General features: G+C 46.1%; 1 protein-coding gene across 1 annotated transcript in view; it reads right to left on the bottom strand.

Annotated features, from left to right (window-relative positions):
- NWD1 (NACHT and WD repeat domain containing 1) overlaps positions 1-20,623 on the bottom strand; it is an 80,034-nt gene that overhangs the window by 7,849 nt on the left and 51,562 nt on the right. The window contains exons 14-17 of the mRNA XM_070587336.1: positions 15,777-15,985; positions 13,269-13,541; positions 6,796-6,886; positions 1,551-1,705 (exon numbers count right to left, since the gene is read on the bottom strand). Of these exons, the coding sequence (XP_070443437.1) occupies positions 1,551-1,705; positions 6,796-6,886; positions 13,269-13,541; positions 15,777-15,985 (728 nt within the window). The remainder of the gene's footprint in view (positions 1-1,550; positions 1,706-6,795; positions 6,887-13,268; positions 13,542-15,776; positions 15,986-20,623) is intronic.

Here is a 20,623-nt window from a genome sequence, read left to right as displayed (position 1 = left end):
AGCCCCTGGAAGGTACCCCCGCAGGCTTTCTCAGGGTCTATAAGAGCAAAACTAGCTTCTTAATAATTCTAAGGTGCCATTTGCTTTTTCTACTCTCTCTTCCTCTCACAAGTAAGCAGTGGCGTTTTCCAGAAGCTATGGGACATGTCATATCACAATAGATAGGAGAATCAGTGCAGAATGAAATATGCAAATCCAACTGTCTTCTTAAGCCAGACATGAAAGAAGTTTGCAAAAACATGAAACCATGACACCCTTCTTGTGAGGTTTTTTGTTTGTTTCAGAAAATATAGTTATTTTCATAAAAGTATGTTATGATGTTGACATGTCATGTTAATGAATTAATGGATAAGTATTTTTGGATTTCCTCATTTTTTATTTTAAATATGGTTATGGTCAAGCCAGCCCTGGGGGTCTAGGGGTTCAGATTCAGCGCTCTCACCACTGGCGCCCCGGTCCGTTTCCCAGTCAGGGACCCACACCACCCGTCTGTTGGGTGTCATACTGTGGCAGCCGTGTGTTGCTGTGATGCTGAAAGCTGTGCCACTGGGATTTCAAATACCAGCAGGGTCCCCCATGGTGGACAGGTTTCACAGCGCTTCCAGACAGACAGACTAGGAAGAAGGACCTAGTCACCCACTTCTGAAGAATGAGCCATGAAAAGCCTCTGAGTAGCAGCGGAGCATGTCTGATAGAGTGCCGGCAGGGGAGAGGATAGTGCACGGACCAGGCAGGGTTCCGCTCTACTCTCCACGGGGCCACTAGGAATCGGAATTGACTGGATGGCAAAAACAGAATTATTATCAACAGATGCTAAATGCAATGCGATTCTGGATTGGATCCTGGAATCAAATAAAACAAGACATTTGTGGGAAAGCTTGTGAAATCGAACAAAATCTGCAGATCACTTAATAGTATTGTCTGGATGTTAATTTCTTGGTTTAATAAAGGGATCAAGGTAAGGTGAGATGTTAAGGTGGGGGCAAGCTGGGTGAAGAGCAGACATACATGTGGGGGGACTCTCTGGGCTGTCCTTGCAACTCTTCTGCAAATCCTAAAATTATTCCAAAATAAATCATTTGCTAAAATATATATAAATCGAATTGATACAACCCACATACACAGAAGCTCTTTGGGGTCCTCGCCAGGTTTTGAGAATGCAAAGAGGTCCTGAGACCAGAACTTGGAACAAGGGCTCCTTTATCATGTGTTTTCTTGCCAGCTTTGAGAACTTTGAGCGTAACGGGACTTTTCCTCCCCTCCCGGCAACCCTGCTCCACTCTGAAGGCCAAACTCCTCCCAGCTTTTCAAGTTCAGTGGGAACGCTATCTTGTCTGTTGAATATTTTGGCAACCCCCCCCCCCCCCCCGCCCGACGTCTGCCACTGGGTCCCAGGAGACCCCTCCCCCATAGCCTCCCAATGACCTGCCTGTTCTGCCTGCGCTGGTGTTTGTGGGTTTCTGTATTCTGAAGCCCAAAGATCCCCAAGGAATCATCCTGTCTAGTGCGGAGGCGGAGGTAAGGGTGGCGGCCCTGAGTCTCCCCCTCACCTGAATGAGTGCGTCCCGGGACCCAGTGACAATGAGATTGTTCTCAGGACCAAAAATGGCTGTCTCCACTGTGTCCTCATGTTCAAGGTCGGTGGCCATGAATCGATGAAACCCCTGTGAGTCAGCCAAGAATATTCGCACGGAGCTTCCAAAGCCTGAAACGGCAGGGGCTGGGGTTACGCCCTTCATTTTTGAAGAGCTTGAGAGTAATTCAATTCCATCAACAAAGATTCTTTTTGGAGCATCTACTGTGAGCCAGCGGGAAGAATACAGTGGTGAACAAGCCAGACATGGCCCCCACCCTCACACAGCCTCCAGTTGGGGGCGTGTGACAACAGTGATCAAGAATCTCGAAGACATCCTCAAAAAACTAAAAATAGAACTACCATACGATCCAGCCATCCCACTACTGGGTATTTATCCAAAGAGCTTGAAGTCAGCAATCCCAAAAGTCCTGTGCACCCCAATGTTTATTGCAGCACTGTTTACAATAGCCAAGACGTGGAAGCAACCTAAGTGTCCAGCAACAGATGAATGGATAAAGAAGATGTGGTACATATATACAATGGAATACTACTCAGCTGCAAAACAGAACAAAATCATTCCATTTGCAATAACATGGATGGACCTTGAGAGAATTATGTTAAGTGAAATAAGCCAGCGAGAGAAAGATAATCTGTGTATGACTCCACTTATATGAGGAATTTAAAATTATGGACTAAGAACAGTTTAGTGGATACCAGGGGAAAGGTGGGGTGGGGGGTGGGCACAAAGGGTGAAGTGGTGCACCTACAACACGACTGACAAACATTAATGTACAATTGAAATTTCACAAGATTGTAACCTATTAATAACTCAATAAAAAAAAATTAAAAAAAAAAAAAGAATCTCGAAGACAACAGCAAAGTTATTGACTGCCGCAAGACCACGAGCTTCCAAAGAGCTGAGACGCCCTATTTGGGCTTCTCATGGTCCCAGAACTCAGCACAAAGCTGGACACGGAGTAAATATATTTTGAAGATGGAAGGAAGGAAGGAAGGAAAATAAAATGGTTACAATTTTTTTTTGAGGAATGGAGGTCTGTTTTATTTGAGGTAGAAAAGTGAAGTGGGGGTCCCAGGCCTGTTCTCTTCCACCTGGGCTTAGAGGGGTCCTGCTTCATAGGCAGAGGGAAGACAGACACATTTTAGGCTGCAGAGCTGCAAACTCATTAGGGGACAGGCAGGTGACGTCAACGAGTGAGGCAGAAAAATGGTTATAATTTTTGATAAGGGCAATGAAGTGTGGGGACTGAGTGCAGATGGAGACACACACAGAGGAGAAGGCAATGTGAAGACAGAGGCACAGACTGGAGCAATGCGGCCGCAAGTCAAGGAATCACAAGACAGGAGCTGGAAGAGGCACACACACAAAAAAGGACTCTTCTCTAGAGCTTTTGGAGGGAACATAGCTCTGCCAACACCACGATTTTGGGCTTCCGGCCTCTAGAACCGTGAGAGAAGAAATTCCTGCTGTTCAAAGCCACCACATTTGTTTGGTAGTTTGTTACAGCAGCCCCAAGACATTTGAGCTGATTTTAGAGGGATGACTCTGCTCAGCGAGTCATGGGTTTGCATGGACCCCACTTAAGTGGACACCCTGTTCTTGCACAGAAATTACTGCTTACAAGATAGGCAGCCATCAATTCTTCTAGATGTTCAGAAATAAATTACTATTGGTAAATAAACAGACATTTGGCACTGTATTTGAGGATACAGAATTGCACCTGACCGTGGATTCAAATCCCAGCCCATCCACTTATAGCTGTGTAACCTCAAGCAACTTAACTTCTCTGTGCCTCAGTTTCCTCATATATAAATGAGAATAATGGAAGCACCTACCTCCCAGGGCCATCAAGGCGTAAAGGAAGGAACATGTGTAAATCACTTAGGACAGGTTCTGACATGTTGTAAGCACCTGAGTATTAGCTGCTGTTCCTATAAGGTTAAGTCTCACACTGAAGGGTTACAGTGTGAGCCTCTGTGCTGTGCCCCCGGCATGAGGCATCTCCATTGAGCCTCCTGACGATCCCTGGATCAAGTCTGGTCAGTGGGAAGCTGGGGGCTGAGAGTCCATCTTATTCCCTCTCCACACCCTCCATGGAACTGCTTTTATTGAGTTGTACTTGAATATGAGGCTCACGTGGAAGGATGTTATGGGAAACTGATGAAATGCACCAAAATGTCTCCAGTCCAAGGATATTTGTGTCACATTCTTATGCAGGAAAAGATTAACTCAGCAGGCCTGAGTTGTCCACACCCTGCACATAGAAAGTTTGGTGCTAGCCGGGTGCCTGGGAGGTGCCCTCCAAGTGCGCAGAATGTCCTGCCTGATAAGAGTGTCTTTGTTTACCTGAGGCCTTGGGCCACAGTGGATGGTCTATGCTCACGGTATGAAGTATGGGGGAAGTTTTGGGACAGGTGGTATCACCTTAACCTCAAGGGGGGCTGGAGACTAAGGTCAGCTGTGCAAGTGGTCAGCCAAGTCTACAGGACCAACCCTCAGTAAAAATCCTGGATGCTAAGTCTGCGGTGAGCTTCCCTGGTTGGCAGTACACCATGCATGTGCTCATACATCGTCACTGGGAGAAGTAAGTGCTGTCCGCATAACTCCACAGGGAGGGGACACCTCGAAGCTCCTGCCTGGTCTCTCCTGGACTCTGCCCCTTGTGCCTCTTCCCTTGGCTGATTCTAATCTGTATCCTTTTGCTCCAATGAACTGTAACTGTGAGTATGAGAGCTTTCCTGAGTTCTGTAAGCCCTAGTGAATACTCAAACCTAAAGGTGATCTTGGGGACCCCTGAACCACAATTCTATTTACAACACTTGAAAGAAGTCCTTGCCTGATGTTAGCTAAGTCAGATCAAAGTACACCTCCTAAGCAACATGCTGGTTCCCAAAACTATGGAAGGGGAAACTGTCGGGGCTCCTTCTTCTCATTGACTACTGGAAAGAGCCACACTTGAAACCCAACTGCAACAAGTCTCTAGGTCACTGAGGTCCTCAATGCTTTTGGCCTCAGATTGTATTTTGTGCCTCTACCTTTGTTTTTCTTTCTTCTTTCATCATATTTCTCATGCTGCATTTTACACATATTTAAGCCACCTGAAATTCTTTTTTTTCTAAAGATTGGCACCTGAGCTAACAGCTGTTGCCAATCTCTTTTTTTTTCTGCTTTATCTCCCCAACCTCTCCCCGCACCCCGTACATAGTTGTATATCTTAGTTGCAGGTCCCTCCAGCTGTGGGATGTAGGACGCCACCTCAATGTGGCCTAACGAGCAGTGCCATGTCCACGCCCAGGATCTGGCGTCACCCCCATCACACACAGTCAATTACACCAAACAGAAAGAGACAGGTGCCTGCATCTCTGACAGGAAGTAAAACTACTACTAAAGGAAGATTTCTCTCTGTACCTGGCAACAGCCCAGCCAATGAGAAATGCCGCAGCCTAGCCAATGAGAAACACTGCACCTCAGCCAATGAGAAATGCCGTAGCTCAGCCAATGAGAAACGCCACAGCCTAGCCAATGAGAAATGCCGCAGCTCAGCCAATGAGAAATGCCACAGCCCAGCCAATGAGAAACGCCGCAGCCCAGCCAATGAGAAACCCTGGAGCTCAGCCAATGAGAAACCCCACAGCCCAGGGAAGGAAAAGCTGTTGCCGCCCTGAACTGCTACTTTCCCCCAATGGGCTTCCCTTTAGAACTGCCCCTCCCCACTTTCCCTATAAAAGCAGCTCCCCCCTCCTTGGTTTTCTGGATTTGCCTGTGGTTGGCCACAGCATTCACGTCCTCAATTGCAATTCTTTGGGCTATTCCTGAATAAACTCATTTTGAAGGCAAAATAACAGGTGAATTTACCTTTTAAGTTGACAGCTATAACTATAAAATACATGCCAGATTTCAAAGACTTTGCACAAGAATTTTTAAAAATTAAATTAAATTTTTATATTGATTTAATGTTGAATTTTTGGATATACTGGGTTAAATAAGATATATTAGTAGTATGAATGCCACCTGTTTCTGTTTACCATTTTAAATAGAGTCATGAGAACATTCACAATTATAAGTGTGGCTCACATTGGTGCCTTGCATTACTGCAAAGTGCTGGTCCATGTGTCTGACCCCTGGAAATGTCTTTGCAAAAATCAGGGTGATTTTAGGGCAGCGAGAATACTCTGCATGAGACTGTAATAATGGACACATGCCATTATACCTTTGTCCAAGTCCAGAGACTGTACACCACCAAGAGGGAACCTTAAAGTAAAGTATGGACTTTGGGTGATGATAACGTGTCAACGTGTCATTCATTGTAACAAATGCACCACTCTGGTGGGAGATGTTGATAACGGGGGCGGCTGTGCATATGTGGGAGCAGGAGGGTTTGGAATTCTCTCTACCTTCTGCTCAATTTGGCTGTGAACCTAAAGTTGATTTTTAAAAAGTCTTTTTTTAAAAAAATCAGGCTGTGGAGCATCTGTTGGTCACCACTGCTGGGAAGCCTTCCCTGATTGCTTTAGGCTAAGGAAGGGAACCCTGTCACATGCTCCTATAGACCCTGATTCTTGTCTTGTCACGGCACCAAGCACTCTTTCTTCTGGCTACCTACTTGTCCACCTTTCCTGCTATCCTGGAAGCCCCTAAAAGCAGGACTTGTGGGGGCTGGCTCACCCGAGTGCAGCCCCTTCTCTAGCCCAGCCCCCTCTATCTTTGTGACTGTCTGGCAGAGAGAAACACTTCCATTTCAGAGACAACAAACCAGAAGCCCAGAAAGGTAAGGAGATCAGAACAGGGGTTGGCAAACCTTGGCCCACGGGCCAAACTTGGCCCGCCACCTACTTTCATATGGCCCATGACCTGAGAAGAGTTTTCACATCTTCCAGTATTTGCAAACATTCAAAATAAAATTACTATTTCATGACACGTGAAAATATGAAATTCAAACTTCAGTGTCCATAAAGGCTTATTGGCACACAGCCACACCCACCGGAAATCTCGGCCGCGGTGCCTTTCGCGTGACAAGGGCAGGGTTGGCGGGCTCTTCCAGAGACCGGCAGCCACAAAGCCAATGCTGAGCGCTCCACGGCCCTCGGCAGAAAGTCCGCCAGCCGCTGGTCTAGGACGCCTCCTTTTCCAGACCCCTCTCCCCCTCCAACCAGACCCCGGGCTGCCTCCTCACTGCTCCCCAGTGAGAGCCAAACGCTACCTGCTGCAAGAAGGGACTCATCTTCAGAGACCACCAGGAACCCCACAGCTTCCGGAAGCTTCTCCAGCAGAATGTCTCCTTCGGAGGAAACCTGCGTAAAGTCAAGGATGTCCATCAAGTATTTGCACAGGGTTCAGGGTCCAGAGCTTGGTTGACACAGGGCTCTGCCAGTCATCAGGTCTGCGACCCAAAGCCAATCCCCTAAGCCCTCAGGGCCTCAGCTGTAAAATGGGAGACGACACCAGGGCCGCCTCACAGGGCCACCGGGGGCTAAGAAGTGCACAGAATGGCTCCCCCGGCACAGTCAGCCCTCCTAAAGTGGCAGCTATTATTATTACTGTTGACGTTGCTCTCATCGTCACCAGAGAACATTCTAGCAGCTCTAAAGATCTCAAATAAAATCAAAACACAGATGACGGCCAGAGGAAGGCAGCACAAGCCCCCCTTCCCGAGCTGCAGAAATGAACCAATTTTTGCTCATACCGAAGAAGGTTCATTCATGAATCCTGATTCTCAGCCCCAATTTAGCTACTGATTTTTGAGTGCCTGACCGCCACCAGGCCCTGTGCCAAAGCTTCCTGTTCATTATCTCGTTGAGGAGGGGCAGACGGCACAGGAAAGGGAGTCATTTGCACCAATTCGAGTCAATATTAAAAAAAGATTTGTTCAACATTTACTTAGCAGGGGCAAGAGAAAGTGAAAGTTTTCATGGCTGTTACTGCTGACTTTCTAAAAACGTGATTCTTTTAAAACTTAAAAAATTAAATAATACTGTATATGATTAAAAAGAAGAAGAAAAGAAATATCCAGAACCCGCCACGACCATCTTTTCACCTTCTCTGCCGTTCTTCCTTCTTCCCACAAGGAACGGTCGTCTGCGTTTGCGGAGCATCCGTTTGCATCGACGGACATTTACACGAGCATCCTTTTTTGCGTAATCCATGAGAGATGTTGCTCTGCGAGTTACTTTTTTCACATAATGTGTCTGGGGCAGTGGTTCTCAAGCAGAGGGTGCTTTTGCCCCCAGAGAACACTGGGTGGCGTCTAGAGACGGTTTTGGTTGTTAAGATTGGGGAGATACTCTGCATCAAGTGGATGGAAGCCAGGGATGCTGCTAAACATCCTACAGCGCACAGGACAGCCCCCCACAGCGGAGAAGGACCCGGCCCCCAATGTTGGCCCAGTAGCCGTTTAGAGCATGGGTCCTACAGCCAGACTGCTTGAGTTCCAATCCCATCTGTGACACTCCTCAGCTGTGTGACCTTAGACAAATGACTTCACCTCTCTGTGCCTCAGTTTACCTACCCATAATATAGAAATGGTGGCAGAAGCTACATTTTAGCATTGCCTTGTGGGTTAAATAAGTTAACAGATAGAAAGTCCCTGGAATAGCGCTTAGTACACAGTAAGTGCTATATGAAAATTGTTATTTCCATGAAAACACCTCTAGCACAGGGGTCGGAAAACTTTTCCTAGAATGGGCCAGGTAGGCTGTTATTTTATTTTCAGCTTTGTGACCATATGGTCTCAACTTTGCCGTTAGCGCACAAATGCAGCCATAGATAGTATGTAAACAAATGAGTGTGGTTGTGTGCCAATAAACTTCATTTACGGACACTGAAATTTGGATTCCATAGAATTTTCACATTTCACAAGATGTTATTCTTATTTTTAGTTTTTTTCAACCATTTAAAATCGTAAAACCACTCTCAGCTTGTGGGCCGTACCAAAACAGGCAGCGAGCCAGATCTGCCGGCTGCTGCTCCAGACTTGTGACGGCTGCGTCATGTCCCACAGTACAGAACTCCCGCTGGACCACGCGCCCATGGACGGACATTTGAGATCCTGCCAATGTTTTCTTCTTACCTAGGGCGCTGCAAGAAATACCATCACCTCGGCTGGTCTCTTTTTAAGTGAGGAATAAATGCCTGAAGATCTTGGATAACACAAAACATGCCGAATTTGAGGTGGATTTTCCCCCAGGACCATAAAGGACAGTGGGTCCCACCAGCTACAGTGCCGCTGCCACTGACACCAGCGTAGACACAGTCCACCATCCACGAGATGCTGAACACACCTTAAAACATTTTTGCATTTTCTCGATTTCACATTTGCATGTAAAATGAGACAATACTTTTATCATCTTATTTCAGTTTACCTAAGTCAAATTCACATAAAACCTGGCCACACAGCGCTTACCTCTGTGTGCACGTGTGCAAGTGTCTGCACAGGTTTCTGGAAGCAGAATGCTGGGTTCCATGGGAAGGTGCCCTTTAAATCTGGGTGGACACTTGAGACTGCTTCCTCCAGGCCTTCCTCAACTTATATCCCCAGGAGAAGGTAAAACGGTGCCCGAGAAATAGATTTTCTTTTCATAAAAATATACACTTTTATGTTCAAAATAAGAGCTCCCTTCCATGCACTTTGTTGAACCTGATAATTCTTGGGAGGTTTATAAAAAATCAACATTAGGTAATAAAATAAGGCTCCTATTCCTGGTAAAAGCACCGCTTCATGCATAAATCAGTTTCAAAGTTTCAGTGAATTGCAGTGGTCAGAGGCAGGTCACAGTTGGCTCTCTGGGCTCAGAGTTAGTGCCGCCACCTGGGGTTGCCCCTTGCAGCTGGCACATGCAACCTTACAGTTGTGCTCACAAGAGGTGTGCGTGTGTGTGTATGTATTTCTACTAGAGTGGGATGGGGGTCTTACTTACTTTTTTTTTTTTTGGTGAGGAAGATTGGCCCTGAGCAAACATCTATTCCAATATTCCTCTTTTTGCTTGAGGAAGATCGTCACTGGGCTAACATCTGTGCCCATCCTCCTCTATTTTATATGCAGCACGCCACCACAGCATGGCTTGATGAGTGGCGTGTAGGTCTGTGCCAGGGATCTGAACCCACAAACCCGGGCCGCTGAAGAAGAACATGCAGACTTAACTACTACACCACCAGGCTGACCCCCCTACTTACATTTTTAAAATTCTTCCTGTAAGTCTCCCGTTATTTCAATGCCAGACCCTCAGTTGACATGTGCATGGTCTTCCTCTCACAGTGTGCAGATCTAACAGCTCTGCATCTTGAGTTCTGCTTGGACTTGAATATTTCAGGGCAAGCTTGGACGAGGAGAGATGGTTGGGTGCCACTCAGGAACTCTGGCGCAAGGAGACTGCTTTTCCTGGGACCCATCAGTCCCAGAGTCTTCGGGAACCAGCTCGTCCAGTTTCCCTCCCTTTGCCCCGACTTTCCTGGGACACATACGCCTTAAGCTGAGCTTTCTCTTCCAGCTGCCTTTTCTGGTGCTCTGCCTTCATTGTTTGGGCTTCTGTCTGGTGTCACGTCCCTTCAGCCTGAAGAACTTCTTTCTACCATTTCTTATAGTGCAGATTTGTCAGAGACAAATTCTCTCAGCTTTTGTTTGCCTGAAAACGTTCTTATTTTGCCTTAGATCTTGAAGGACATTTTCACTGGGTGTAGAAGTCTAGCTTTACAGGTTTTGTTTTCTCTTTCAAGTTACAGATGTCATTCCACTGTCGTCTGTCTCCATTGTTTCTGACGAGGAGTCATCGTGGACACCCACTGTCCGTAAGGGGTCACTTTTCCTCTGGCTGCTTCTCAGATTTCTCTCTCTCTGTCTTTTTTTCTTCTTCTTCCTAAAGCCACCCACCCCACCCCAGTACATGCTTGTACATTCTAGCTGTGAGTGCCTCTGGTTGTGAGATTTTTCTCCTTACCTTTGGTTTTCAGCAGTTTGATGATGATCGCCAAAATGTGTTTTTCTTCTTTTGACCCTGCTTGAGGCTCTGTGAGCTGTTGGATCTTTGGGCTGATGTCTTGCATAAATTTTGGAAATTCTCAACTATTATCTCTTCAAATATTTCTTCTGCCATATTCTCTCTTTCTCTCCTCTCCTTCAGAGACTCTAACTGTTCTCCAAAGAACTAATGTCTAAACACTTGGCGTTGCCCCACAATTCTCAGATGCTTTGTTCCTTTTCCCCTCATTATTTTTTTCTTTATATTTATGTTTGGATAATTTCCACGGTCTTTGATTCACTGATCTTCCTCTGCTGTGACTAATCTGCTCTTAAACCCATCAAACGATTTCTTCATTTCTGACATTGTCTTTTTTGATTCTAGCATTTTTATTTGGTCTTTTTTTTTCTAGTTTTGATTTAAAATTTTTGAAATTCCTCATCTATTCACACATTATCCACCTTTTCCACTATTTATCTTAAATATTTTAAAGTTCTTGTATGATTATTTAAACATTTGAGTCATTCATGTGTCTGTTTCTATTGATTGTTTTTGCTCTTAATTATGGTCCCATTTTCTTGCTTCTTCGTGTGTGTCATAATTTTTGTGACATAGGAGACCTTGAATGTAAAAGGACAGTAGAGCCCAAAATAAATAACATCTACCCCAAGAACAAGACATGACCCTTCCATTGGGCTTCTCATGTGGAGGGGACCAAAGCCATTTAACGTGGACTTCAGCTGGGTCTGGTCTGGGCTCCATCTTTAGTTAAATTCATTTGATCAATGTCTTCAAATGCTTTGAGTTATCAAGACTTTCCCTCCACAAGGGTTGACGAGCCCATCTCCCCTGCCACGTCAAGTTCCTTGAGGGTGCCCGGTGTGGTGCCCTCGCTTCTCCACCTACGACTCCTTATATGACTTACTGTTGCCATCACGTCCCCTCAGGGCTCTCCTTTATCCTTATGCTTTAAATTCTCCAATAAAGAGTGAACTTGGGGGACCCCAGACACCTCACTCATAGATCCTAACACAGGCAGAGCCCCAGGCCTGTGCTCTCTCCCTCCCTCTCTACCCACAACCTCGCTGTGTGGGCCTTGGGCGTGCTGTGTGCCCTCCAGGACCTGTGAGCAGTAAACCTTGCTCCTCAAAGTTCCCTGATGGTGTTTGCTGAAGTGCGTCCTGCCATCATCATAAGAACCACGAGAGCAGGCCCAGCCATAAGGACCCCAGTCGGGGAAATGTCTGTGGGGCTCCCTCTGCGTGCCGGGAGCCTGGGTGAGACTGTGGGCATTCCTAATCGAAGGCGCTACCATCAGCAGGCTTGGGACCAACACAGCAGCAGCTTTCCGGAACAGAAGATTAGCCCCTGCAGAGCTGAGGGCTTGGGACAGGGCGCCAACAGCGGGCATACAGGGAGAAATCCGCATTAACTAGCACCGTATTCCAGCTCACTCCCCAACCCCACTGTTGGAGGCCTGAGCGGTGCCCATCAGTCCATCCTTTGTCCTGGCTCTGGATGTAGGTGCCATTTTCCCTCTATTTTACAAATGAGGAAACTGAGGCTCAAAGAAGAGGCTGCGCCAGCCCAAGAATACAACAAATTAAAGGCGGGAGTGGGGTCCTCAAACTCAAGTGCGTCTGGTCACCAAGTCCAAGCTCCTTTCGAGGCGGCAGGATATTACTGAAGGTGATCCGAGAAGGCGGGGAGGAATCTAACCCAGCAGGAGACCCGGAAAAGGCTCGGGTGCTCTTCCGCCGTTGTTCTGGGGCCTTGATGGCTCAGGGAGGCTAGAGGCCGTGCGGCCCAGAAATGTGGGGCTTTGGGATGATATGGGAGGCCGCAGTTCCCCCTCCCCAAACTCTCACCTCCTCAGTAGGACATACAGGACCCTCTGTGATCCGTTTTCACACTGCATCTCTTTTCCCTAAAATGCCAGCCAGCTCCTACCTGCCACCACCACGACCCCTGGTCCCTGCGTCTTCCCTTTCCAGCTTGGGAATCATTCTTGTTCCAAGGCTGCCTCCTCGAAGGAGCCTCCCCAGCTTGCCTTTGTCAGAAGCGTCTGCTCCTTCCTCACCTAGAACACCCTGCTTCCACCTCTACCGAAAACAGACTCTGTTCCTCTAAGCGCGACTGTAAGTTGTTGGCGAGCCCGTCCGCGTCCCTACGTTGAGTTCATCAAGGCTGCAGTGGATTCTTGTGCTTCTTCGGCCCCACAGTGCCCAGCGCGGTGCCCTTGTTTCTCCACCTGCGACTCCTTATACAACTCGCCGTTGCTGGGCCATGCATAGCCCCTCACCGCTCTCCTGGTCCTGAGCAGAGCGCTTACTGCAGCCTTCAACTCCGCCCCCGGGTTGCTTTATTTCGGACTCCACTCTTTCATCTCGCCAGCACACTCGGCCCCTCGCCCAACCACTGATGGAGCTGGTGGCTAGTACCCAGCTCCGGCCCCTCTGGCGGGACGCCTCTGAAGCACGTTCTACACTGGCTCCCAGAGCAACCCCCACAGGACCGAGCGCCAACAACTGGCCACATTGGCCAGCCCCCAGGAGACATCAATAATGTTTGCTGAACTGCGCTGAACTGCAAAGCCCTGGAATTAAGAAGTCAGTGTCGTTTATTAAAAGATCAAAGGTGAGATGGTTTCTCCCAAGTTCTCGGACGTCTGAGCCCCTCTGAGCTCAGTTCGGCTGACATCCTGTTCCGCGAGGCTGCTTACCAAAGAGAGGGAGCCCTGGCTAAAGCCAGTCACCATCTTCCCCTGTTTCTGGACCAAGACGCCACAGGTGGGCGTCTCCTCTCTGATGCTGGACAAACGTTGCTTCCTCTGCAGTCTTCCCGTGGCTGAGCTCCACAGACTGACCAGGCCAGCCTCAGACACCGCCAGCAGCACGGCCTGGGGAGCCAGCGCCGCCGTGCACTTCCAGGGGTCGGAGGCATCTCCTAGGATGCGGAAAACCAGCTCTGCAGTTTCCAGATTCCAAGCACTGACCTACAGGGTGAGGAAAAGGGAGAGCACGTCAGTCGGCGAGCTTCCCAGAGGCGAACGCAAGTCCTGTTCTTTTTTATGGTTCGTGTATTTTATTTTCAACATGGTGCCAGTTCAAAGAACAGGCAGGGGAGGAGGCATTCCAGGCTGGATCCTGGAACGGCAAAAGGACATTTGTGGAAAAACTGAGGAAATCCAACTAGAGTCTGGAATTAGGTTGATAGTAATTCTCAGTAATAATGTCTTAGTTGTGACAAATGTACCCTGGTTATAAAGATGCTGGCATTAGAGAAGGCTGGATCAAGGGCATACAGGAACTCTTTATAATATCTTTAAAACTTTCCCATAAATCTACAATTGCTCCAAAGTAAAAAGTCTTAAACATAGAAAAAAAGTCAGCTATGCCGTGTGCACTCACATCTGTGTTCCTGACAAGTGATTATCGATTAAAGCTAGTTTCATGTTTAGCCTCACCAAAAAAAGGGTCTCTTGTTCTCAGCAGTTACCACTTAAACGCTAAACGTTAGCTCATTAGTTCTGTCTAGGCTTTCTCTAAAGAAATAAGGAGATGTGCACACGAAGATATGTGTGTAAGGAAGGCCAGCTCAGTGACTCGGAAGGGCAAAGCACTCGAAACAACCTGGATGTCAGTAATAAGGGATTAGTTAAATAAACTAGAGCAGGGCCATGCCCTGGGAGCCCACGAAATCACCAAGCATGCTGCTTTGCAAGAATGGTCAAGGTTATGGGCAAATGGAAATAGCTTTATAAAACTGCATGTATGGTTTTATCCCTGTTTTGTTTTATACATATGCACACACACTTGCACACGTACACACACACACCTCATAAAATAAAATCATGTAAATCTTAACAATGGTTATCTTTGGGATTATTTATTATTATTTATTATTTCTTTACTGTATTTTCCAAACTTTTGCTGATATCAAAGATGATTTCTAGAATCAGTTTTGAAATCAATCAACATCTCTCTAATATTTGAGCCTGCACAGTCCAATAAAAACATAATGCAAGCCACATATGACTTTAAATTCTTTATTAGCCAACCTTAAAAAGGGAAAAATAAACAAGTGAAATCAATTTCAATAATATATCTTATTTAACTCGATATGTCCAAATGTTACCATTTCAACATGTAATCAATATAAAATAATTATTGGAAGATTTTTGCATGGTTTTTATGACACTAAGTCTTTGCAGCCCAGGGTGTGTTATCCTTACGGCACATCTCAATTTGGAACAGCCACACTCCAAGAGCTCAGTAGCCACATGTAGCTGGTGACGCCCCGTAGTGGACAGCACAGTTTATAAGTTACCAATATTACTAATGTTAACAACCACCAATTACTAGTGAAATATAATAATTAATAACTACTAATTATTTGTGCTTACCATAACGAGAGCTGTAACTATAACTGTAATTGTAACTATAACCCCCAGGCAAGCGCTTTGCTGGGCGTTTTATAGTCATTGTCTCATGAGGTAGATAAAGAACAGAGAGGTGAGGCGACATGACCAAGATCACTCAGCTCACAAGGGAGTCAACTGGGACTTAGATACAGATTTTCGCCTGCGTTTTTAGTGACTAAGTTTTCAGCCATCATTCTGTGCTGTGTGTTTATTCATAAAACAATCAGATCACAAAACAACCATAGGATTGACATAATGGAATAACACAGCAGAGTAAGTGTTGTTTTCAGAAGCACCTGGAGCGTTTACCAAGAGAGACCATAAAACGTGTCTCCACACGTTTGAAAGGATTCACATGATATAAAGGGAATTAGGAAGAAAAAGTAACAGAAAGCTATCTGGGCCCTTCTCAAATATCTGAAAATGAACAGCACACTTCTAAATAGCTCATGGACCAAAGAAGAAATCAAAAGGGAAATGTGAAAGAATTTGGAACTGAATGGGAGCGATAACACAACGTGTCAGAGTGTGTGGGATGCAGGTACAGCAGTGCTCGGAGGGAAGTGCTGTTTAAAAGTGGCTAGATTGAAAAAGGCGAAAGGTCTCAAATCCCAGGGTGAGAAAGTACTATCCAGATCATCTAATCCAACTGTGACGTAAGAAGCACCTGATAGCACCTTCTCAGGTGGCTGTGCGCCTCTGTTCACCACCCCCCCGTCAGGCAGCCCCTCCTTATATCCACAGCATGTGCGTCTTTGAAGGCTCTGATAGCAGCTTCCCTTTGCAAACAGGACAGGTGTTTGTTACCTTTGCGCCAGACGCCAAATACACAAGCTTCTTTATCTCATCCGCGTGCAGGCTGCAGATCTGAGGTTCGGGGGGATCTTTTGAGCCTCTGTCCCAAATGGTGAATTTCTCCCGGCCGGAGAGTAAGTTCCACAAGCGCAGCGTGTGGTCCTTCGAGGCGGAGATGGCGCACGTCCCTTTGGCCAACACTTTCAGGCACCTCACCTCTCCTGCAGCCAGGGCCGGGCGGGGGAGGGGACATTAGCGGGGGACACTTGGACCTTCCGACTACCACAACGCCCGCTGGCTTGGAAATTCCCTGGTTTGCCAAAGAAAAGATGGATGGATTCAAACATATCCGAATTACAAATAATGGGATGTGGCAAAGCTAAATGAAGAGTGAAATAACTGGTTGGAATTAAATTGACTTCCCAGTTGTTGAATCTGAAATAAAGAGAGATCACTGAAATTTATAAAAGGTCAGCATCGTCTAGGGAATATTTAAAATTAATAAACATATTTAAAAAAGGTAAAATTATAGAAGAAGATTGTATAATCTTGGACAGATATTTTCTAAGCAAAACACGAAATGTGGAAGATATAAAGGAGAAAAACTGACCAAGTGGGTTACATAAAATTGTAAAACTTCAGGATGATAAAATGTAATTGAAAGGCATATGACAGATTGGGAGAAAATATCTGCAGTACATAACAGATGAATGGAGGCTGTCCTCAATAAACACAAAGTTCTTACAAATAAGCCGGAAAAATGCAAACTACCTACTGACAAATTGGCCAAAGAATATAAACAGGAAATTTACAGAAATAGTCCAAGTAGACAATCAGCATTAGAAAATGACGCTCAACCTCACCAGTAATCACAAAAATGCAAGATGAAGGACCAGTGCCATTACTACCCGTCATATTGGCAAACATTTTGCTGGACTGCTGGCAAAGACAGAAGAATTCAGTTACTCTCATACCTCGCTGATGGGAGTATAAATTGATACGAATTTATAAAAGGGTAATTTGGTAACATTTATTAAAAGTTAAGTCATTGCCATCCTGGGAAGTTGGATAAAGGGTACACAGAAATTTCTGTACTATTTTAGCAACTTCTTGTGAGTCTATAATTATTTCAAAATAAAAAGCTAAGAAAAAGAGGAAAAAAGGAAAAAGAGCGCATACCATTTGGCTCAGAAACTCCACTTCTAGGAAGGTGTCTCACAGAAATCATAGCATAAGTGTGTGAAGATGTAGAAAGACTTTAAGTGCAGAATTGTTTGTGCAAAAAGAAAATTGCCAACAACCTGTCTATGAAAAGGGAGTTGGTTAAATAATAAGGTGCATCCATATAAAGAATATTATGCAGGCATTAAAAATAATAAGATGGATGCATCCATGTAACGACTTGACCATCATCATCATTCTTCTTATGAGAGCCGGTGCTTGCCGAGTGCTGCCCTGTGCCGAGCCCGGCTGCAAGTGCTGCACGTGCCCGAAACTCCTGGGATCTGCGTGCAACCCTGCGAGGTACGGTCACTATCCTATTATACGGATTCGGAAACTGGGCACGGCCGAGTACAGTGGCTTTCCAAAGCTGCATGGTCAATAAGTAATGGAGCCAGGATTTGAACCCAGAGCCCAAACTCTCAACCACCACAAGATATTGTTACAATATATTGTGACAAAAGCAAGTTGCAGCCCACTGTGTAAAGTGGCTTGATCTGACGTTGACGAGAACTCAAAGTGCGAGATGCTCAGTGGCACGCCATCCCCCCATCCCGACACCATGGCCAAGAACACAGACGATGTAGAGTACGGTAAAATACTTAGAAAGTGACCAGTTTTGAGTATTTATTACCTTGTTTCAATATAATTGATCCAACTGCAAGTTTCTGTAATTTAATGTGTAATAATGGCTGCGTTTGACAATTTTTATTTTTGCTGGCTCACAACATTCCTGAAAATTTCACCATGGGCTCCCACAAGCCGGTACAAACCACCTCCAGCACGCTACTGAGCCATCAGGAACACTCACTTTCCAAATTATAACGTCTATAAGGCTTTCAGTCTTTTCAATAAATTGATCGCTGAGTTTTTCTGATTACAAATAATAAGAGCTTGATGACTCTAAAGAAACAAATCAAGGTCACTGTTGGTAAATGGGCTCAGGTCTTGAACAGACAGCTCACACACACAAAAATTCAAATACTGAACAGACCTCTGCGAAAGTGTCTCTGCAGCCGCCTCGCTCCCGCTCCCAGGAAAGAGAGGAAAGTGAAGGCATTTAATGCTGAGAGCTTTGGGGCTGAGGTCTGTTTTATTCTGCTACAGCCTGGTTGGAAAACAATAAGCGGATACTTCTCAAAACCCAGAGAAACGTTCATACCCTCCAACTCAAGAGTTCCACTCTCTGGAAATATTTGACAGAAGGAAAAATACTGGTAAGAGAAAAAGAGATTCATCCCAGTGTTATGTTATCCATGACAGCAAACAACTAGAAACAGCCTAAATAAATAAATTCTGGAAGAGGAATCAAGAAGAATGAAGTATTTTTGCTGCCTTTCAACATTATAAAGATGAAGATTCAGTGGATCGTAACAGCGTTATTCACAATAGCCCCAAACGGGAAACAATGTAAATGTCCTTCAAATAACATTGCATTTGACACTCACATGGCAGGTGACTGTCCTTCAGCCCACGAGTGGATAAACAAACTCAGGTCCTTCCACACAACGGAGGATAGAAAGTTCCTAACCACTGACAAAGGAACTAGGCACTGACACGCAAGAACGCGGATGAACCTCAGACCGATCACGCGGATGAAAGAAGCCGGATGCAAAGACCACAGGGCAACAACTCCATCCCCGGGAGAACAGGAAGCTGCAGACTCAGAAAGCACATCAGTTGGTTGCCGTGTGGCTGGGGCGGGAACGGAGACGCACTGAAAAAGGGGCGGGGGCCCTCTTTGAGGTACAGAATGTTCTGCAGCCAGGTTGCACAACTTGGCAAATTTACTAAAAATCGTTGAATCGAACATTTAAAACAGGTGAAATGGTATATAAATTACACCTCAATAAAGTTGTTTAGAAAAGATTCAACAGAAACTAAAGAATATTTATGGCGAAATGTTGAGAAAAAATAAGACAGTCTACATACTTAGATTGCAATGATAGAATATTTTTAACATTTTTATTGAGATGTCATTCACAAGCATAAAATTCACCCACTCGTGTACAACAGTACAATTCACTGGTCTTTGTCTGTTCCCAGAGTTGCGCCACCCTCACCACGGGCTCGGTTTAGAATAGTTTCTTAACCTCAGAAAGCTGTCACTCCCTTCCCTTTTCTCTCCTTATCATTTAACCCATTCTAAAGTGTGTAATTCAGCGACATCTAGTACATTCGCAATGCTGTGCAGCCATCACCTCTATCTGATTCCAGAACATTTTTGTCACCCCAAAGGGAAATCCCGTCCCCATTAGCAGCCGCTCCCATCCCCGCCTCTCCCACTGGCAGCCACTAATCTGCTCTCTGTCTCTCCGGATTTGCCTTTTCTGGACGGTTCTCATCAGTGAGTCATACACGATGTGGGCTTTTGTGACTGGCTTCTTTCCTTTGGTACAGTGTCCTGAGCCCCAGCCTCACGGCTTCCTTACTGTTCCACAAACACACCAGCCCCTTCCCTCTCTCGAGGCCTTTGCACTGGCTGTTCCTGCATCCGGGATGCTCTTCCCAGCCGCCTGCCCTCTGCCAGCTTCTTCCTTCACGCTCTCGGCCTCAGGGCTGAGTGTCCCTGCTCAGAGAAAGGCCTCCACTAACTGCCCTCGGTCGGCCACGGAAGTCTGGTCACTGTGGCTCATGACACCGTTTTCCTCCTTCACTTATCACAATTTGTGACTCTGGTTCTGTCCGGCTCGCTTCCCAAACCCATGAGTCTCACTGGGGTGGGACGAGGGGGAGGTGAGTGAGGCATTAGCCCCGGGTGCAAAACTTAAGGCAGCACCGAATTACCGAGTTCCCCTTTTGCTTCTGGCTTATGGCTGGGCACAGCGCGAGTCTTCATCCTGTCTTTAAGGCAGGTGGATATTTGTTCATCGTGCATTTTTCGCATTGATGTTTTGACTTTTTAAAACATTGCATTGAAATATTATCTTTTTTTTTTTTTGAGGAAGATTAACCCTTAGCTAACATCTGCCACCAATCCTCCTCTTTTTGCTGAGGAAGACTGGCCCTGAGCTAACATTCGTGCCCATCTTCCTCTACCTTATATGTGGGACGCCTACCACAGCCTGGGTGCCAAGCGGTGTCATGTCTGCAGCCGGGATCCAAACTGGCGAATCCCGGGCCACCAAAGCAGAACGTGCGAACTTAACCGCTGCGCCACCGGGCTGGCCCTGAAATATTATTTATCTTGATGACTGAGTTTCTTTAATTTTGTACCCCAGACATGTGCCTCACTCACCTCATCCAAGTCTCGGCCCTGGTCTGTCTCTCTTCAACATCTAGAACAGGGCCTGGTACACAGCAGTCACTCAACTATTGATCGAACTAATGAACCATAGCTGGGGTGGGACTTGCAGAAATGAACACCTTACTTAGGCTCTGAGGGACTGGGGTAGACAAATTTCATAAATGATACAATTCTTTACCCTCCCTGATCTATACCTTTCGCAATGTGACTTTGTTCCTCCCATCAAGAGATGGCGCCTACTTCCCGACCGATTGATCTGTGCTGTTTTTGGACTTCCTTTGGCCAATGGAACATGACCGGGTGCCAGTTCCAAAGCTGGTTTTGGTCATGAAGAGACCCTGCCTCGGCCGGGCTACCCTGCTGGAGGATGAGAGCCCACGTGGAGCGAGTT

Source organism: Equus przewalskii, chromosome 20, assembly GCF_037783145.1.
Source record: "Equus przewalskii isolate Varuska chromosome 20, EquPr2, whole genome shotgun sequence".
NCBI lineage: Eukaryota > Metazoa > Chordata > Mammalia > Perissodactyla > Equidae > Equus > Equus przewalskii.
The sequence above is the reverse complement of the archived record's forward strand: the minus strand, read 5'-3'. Positions and strand labels throughout refer to the sequence as shown.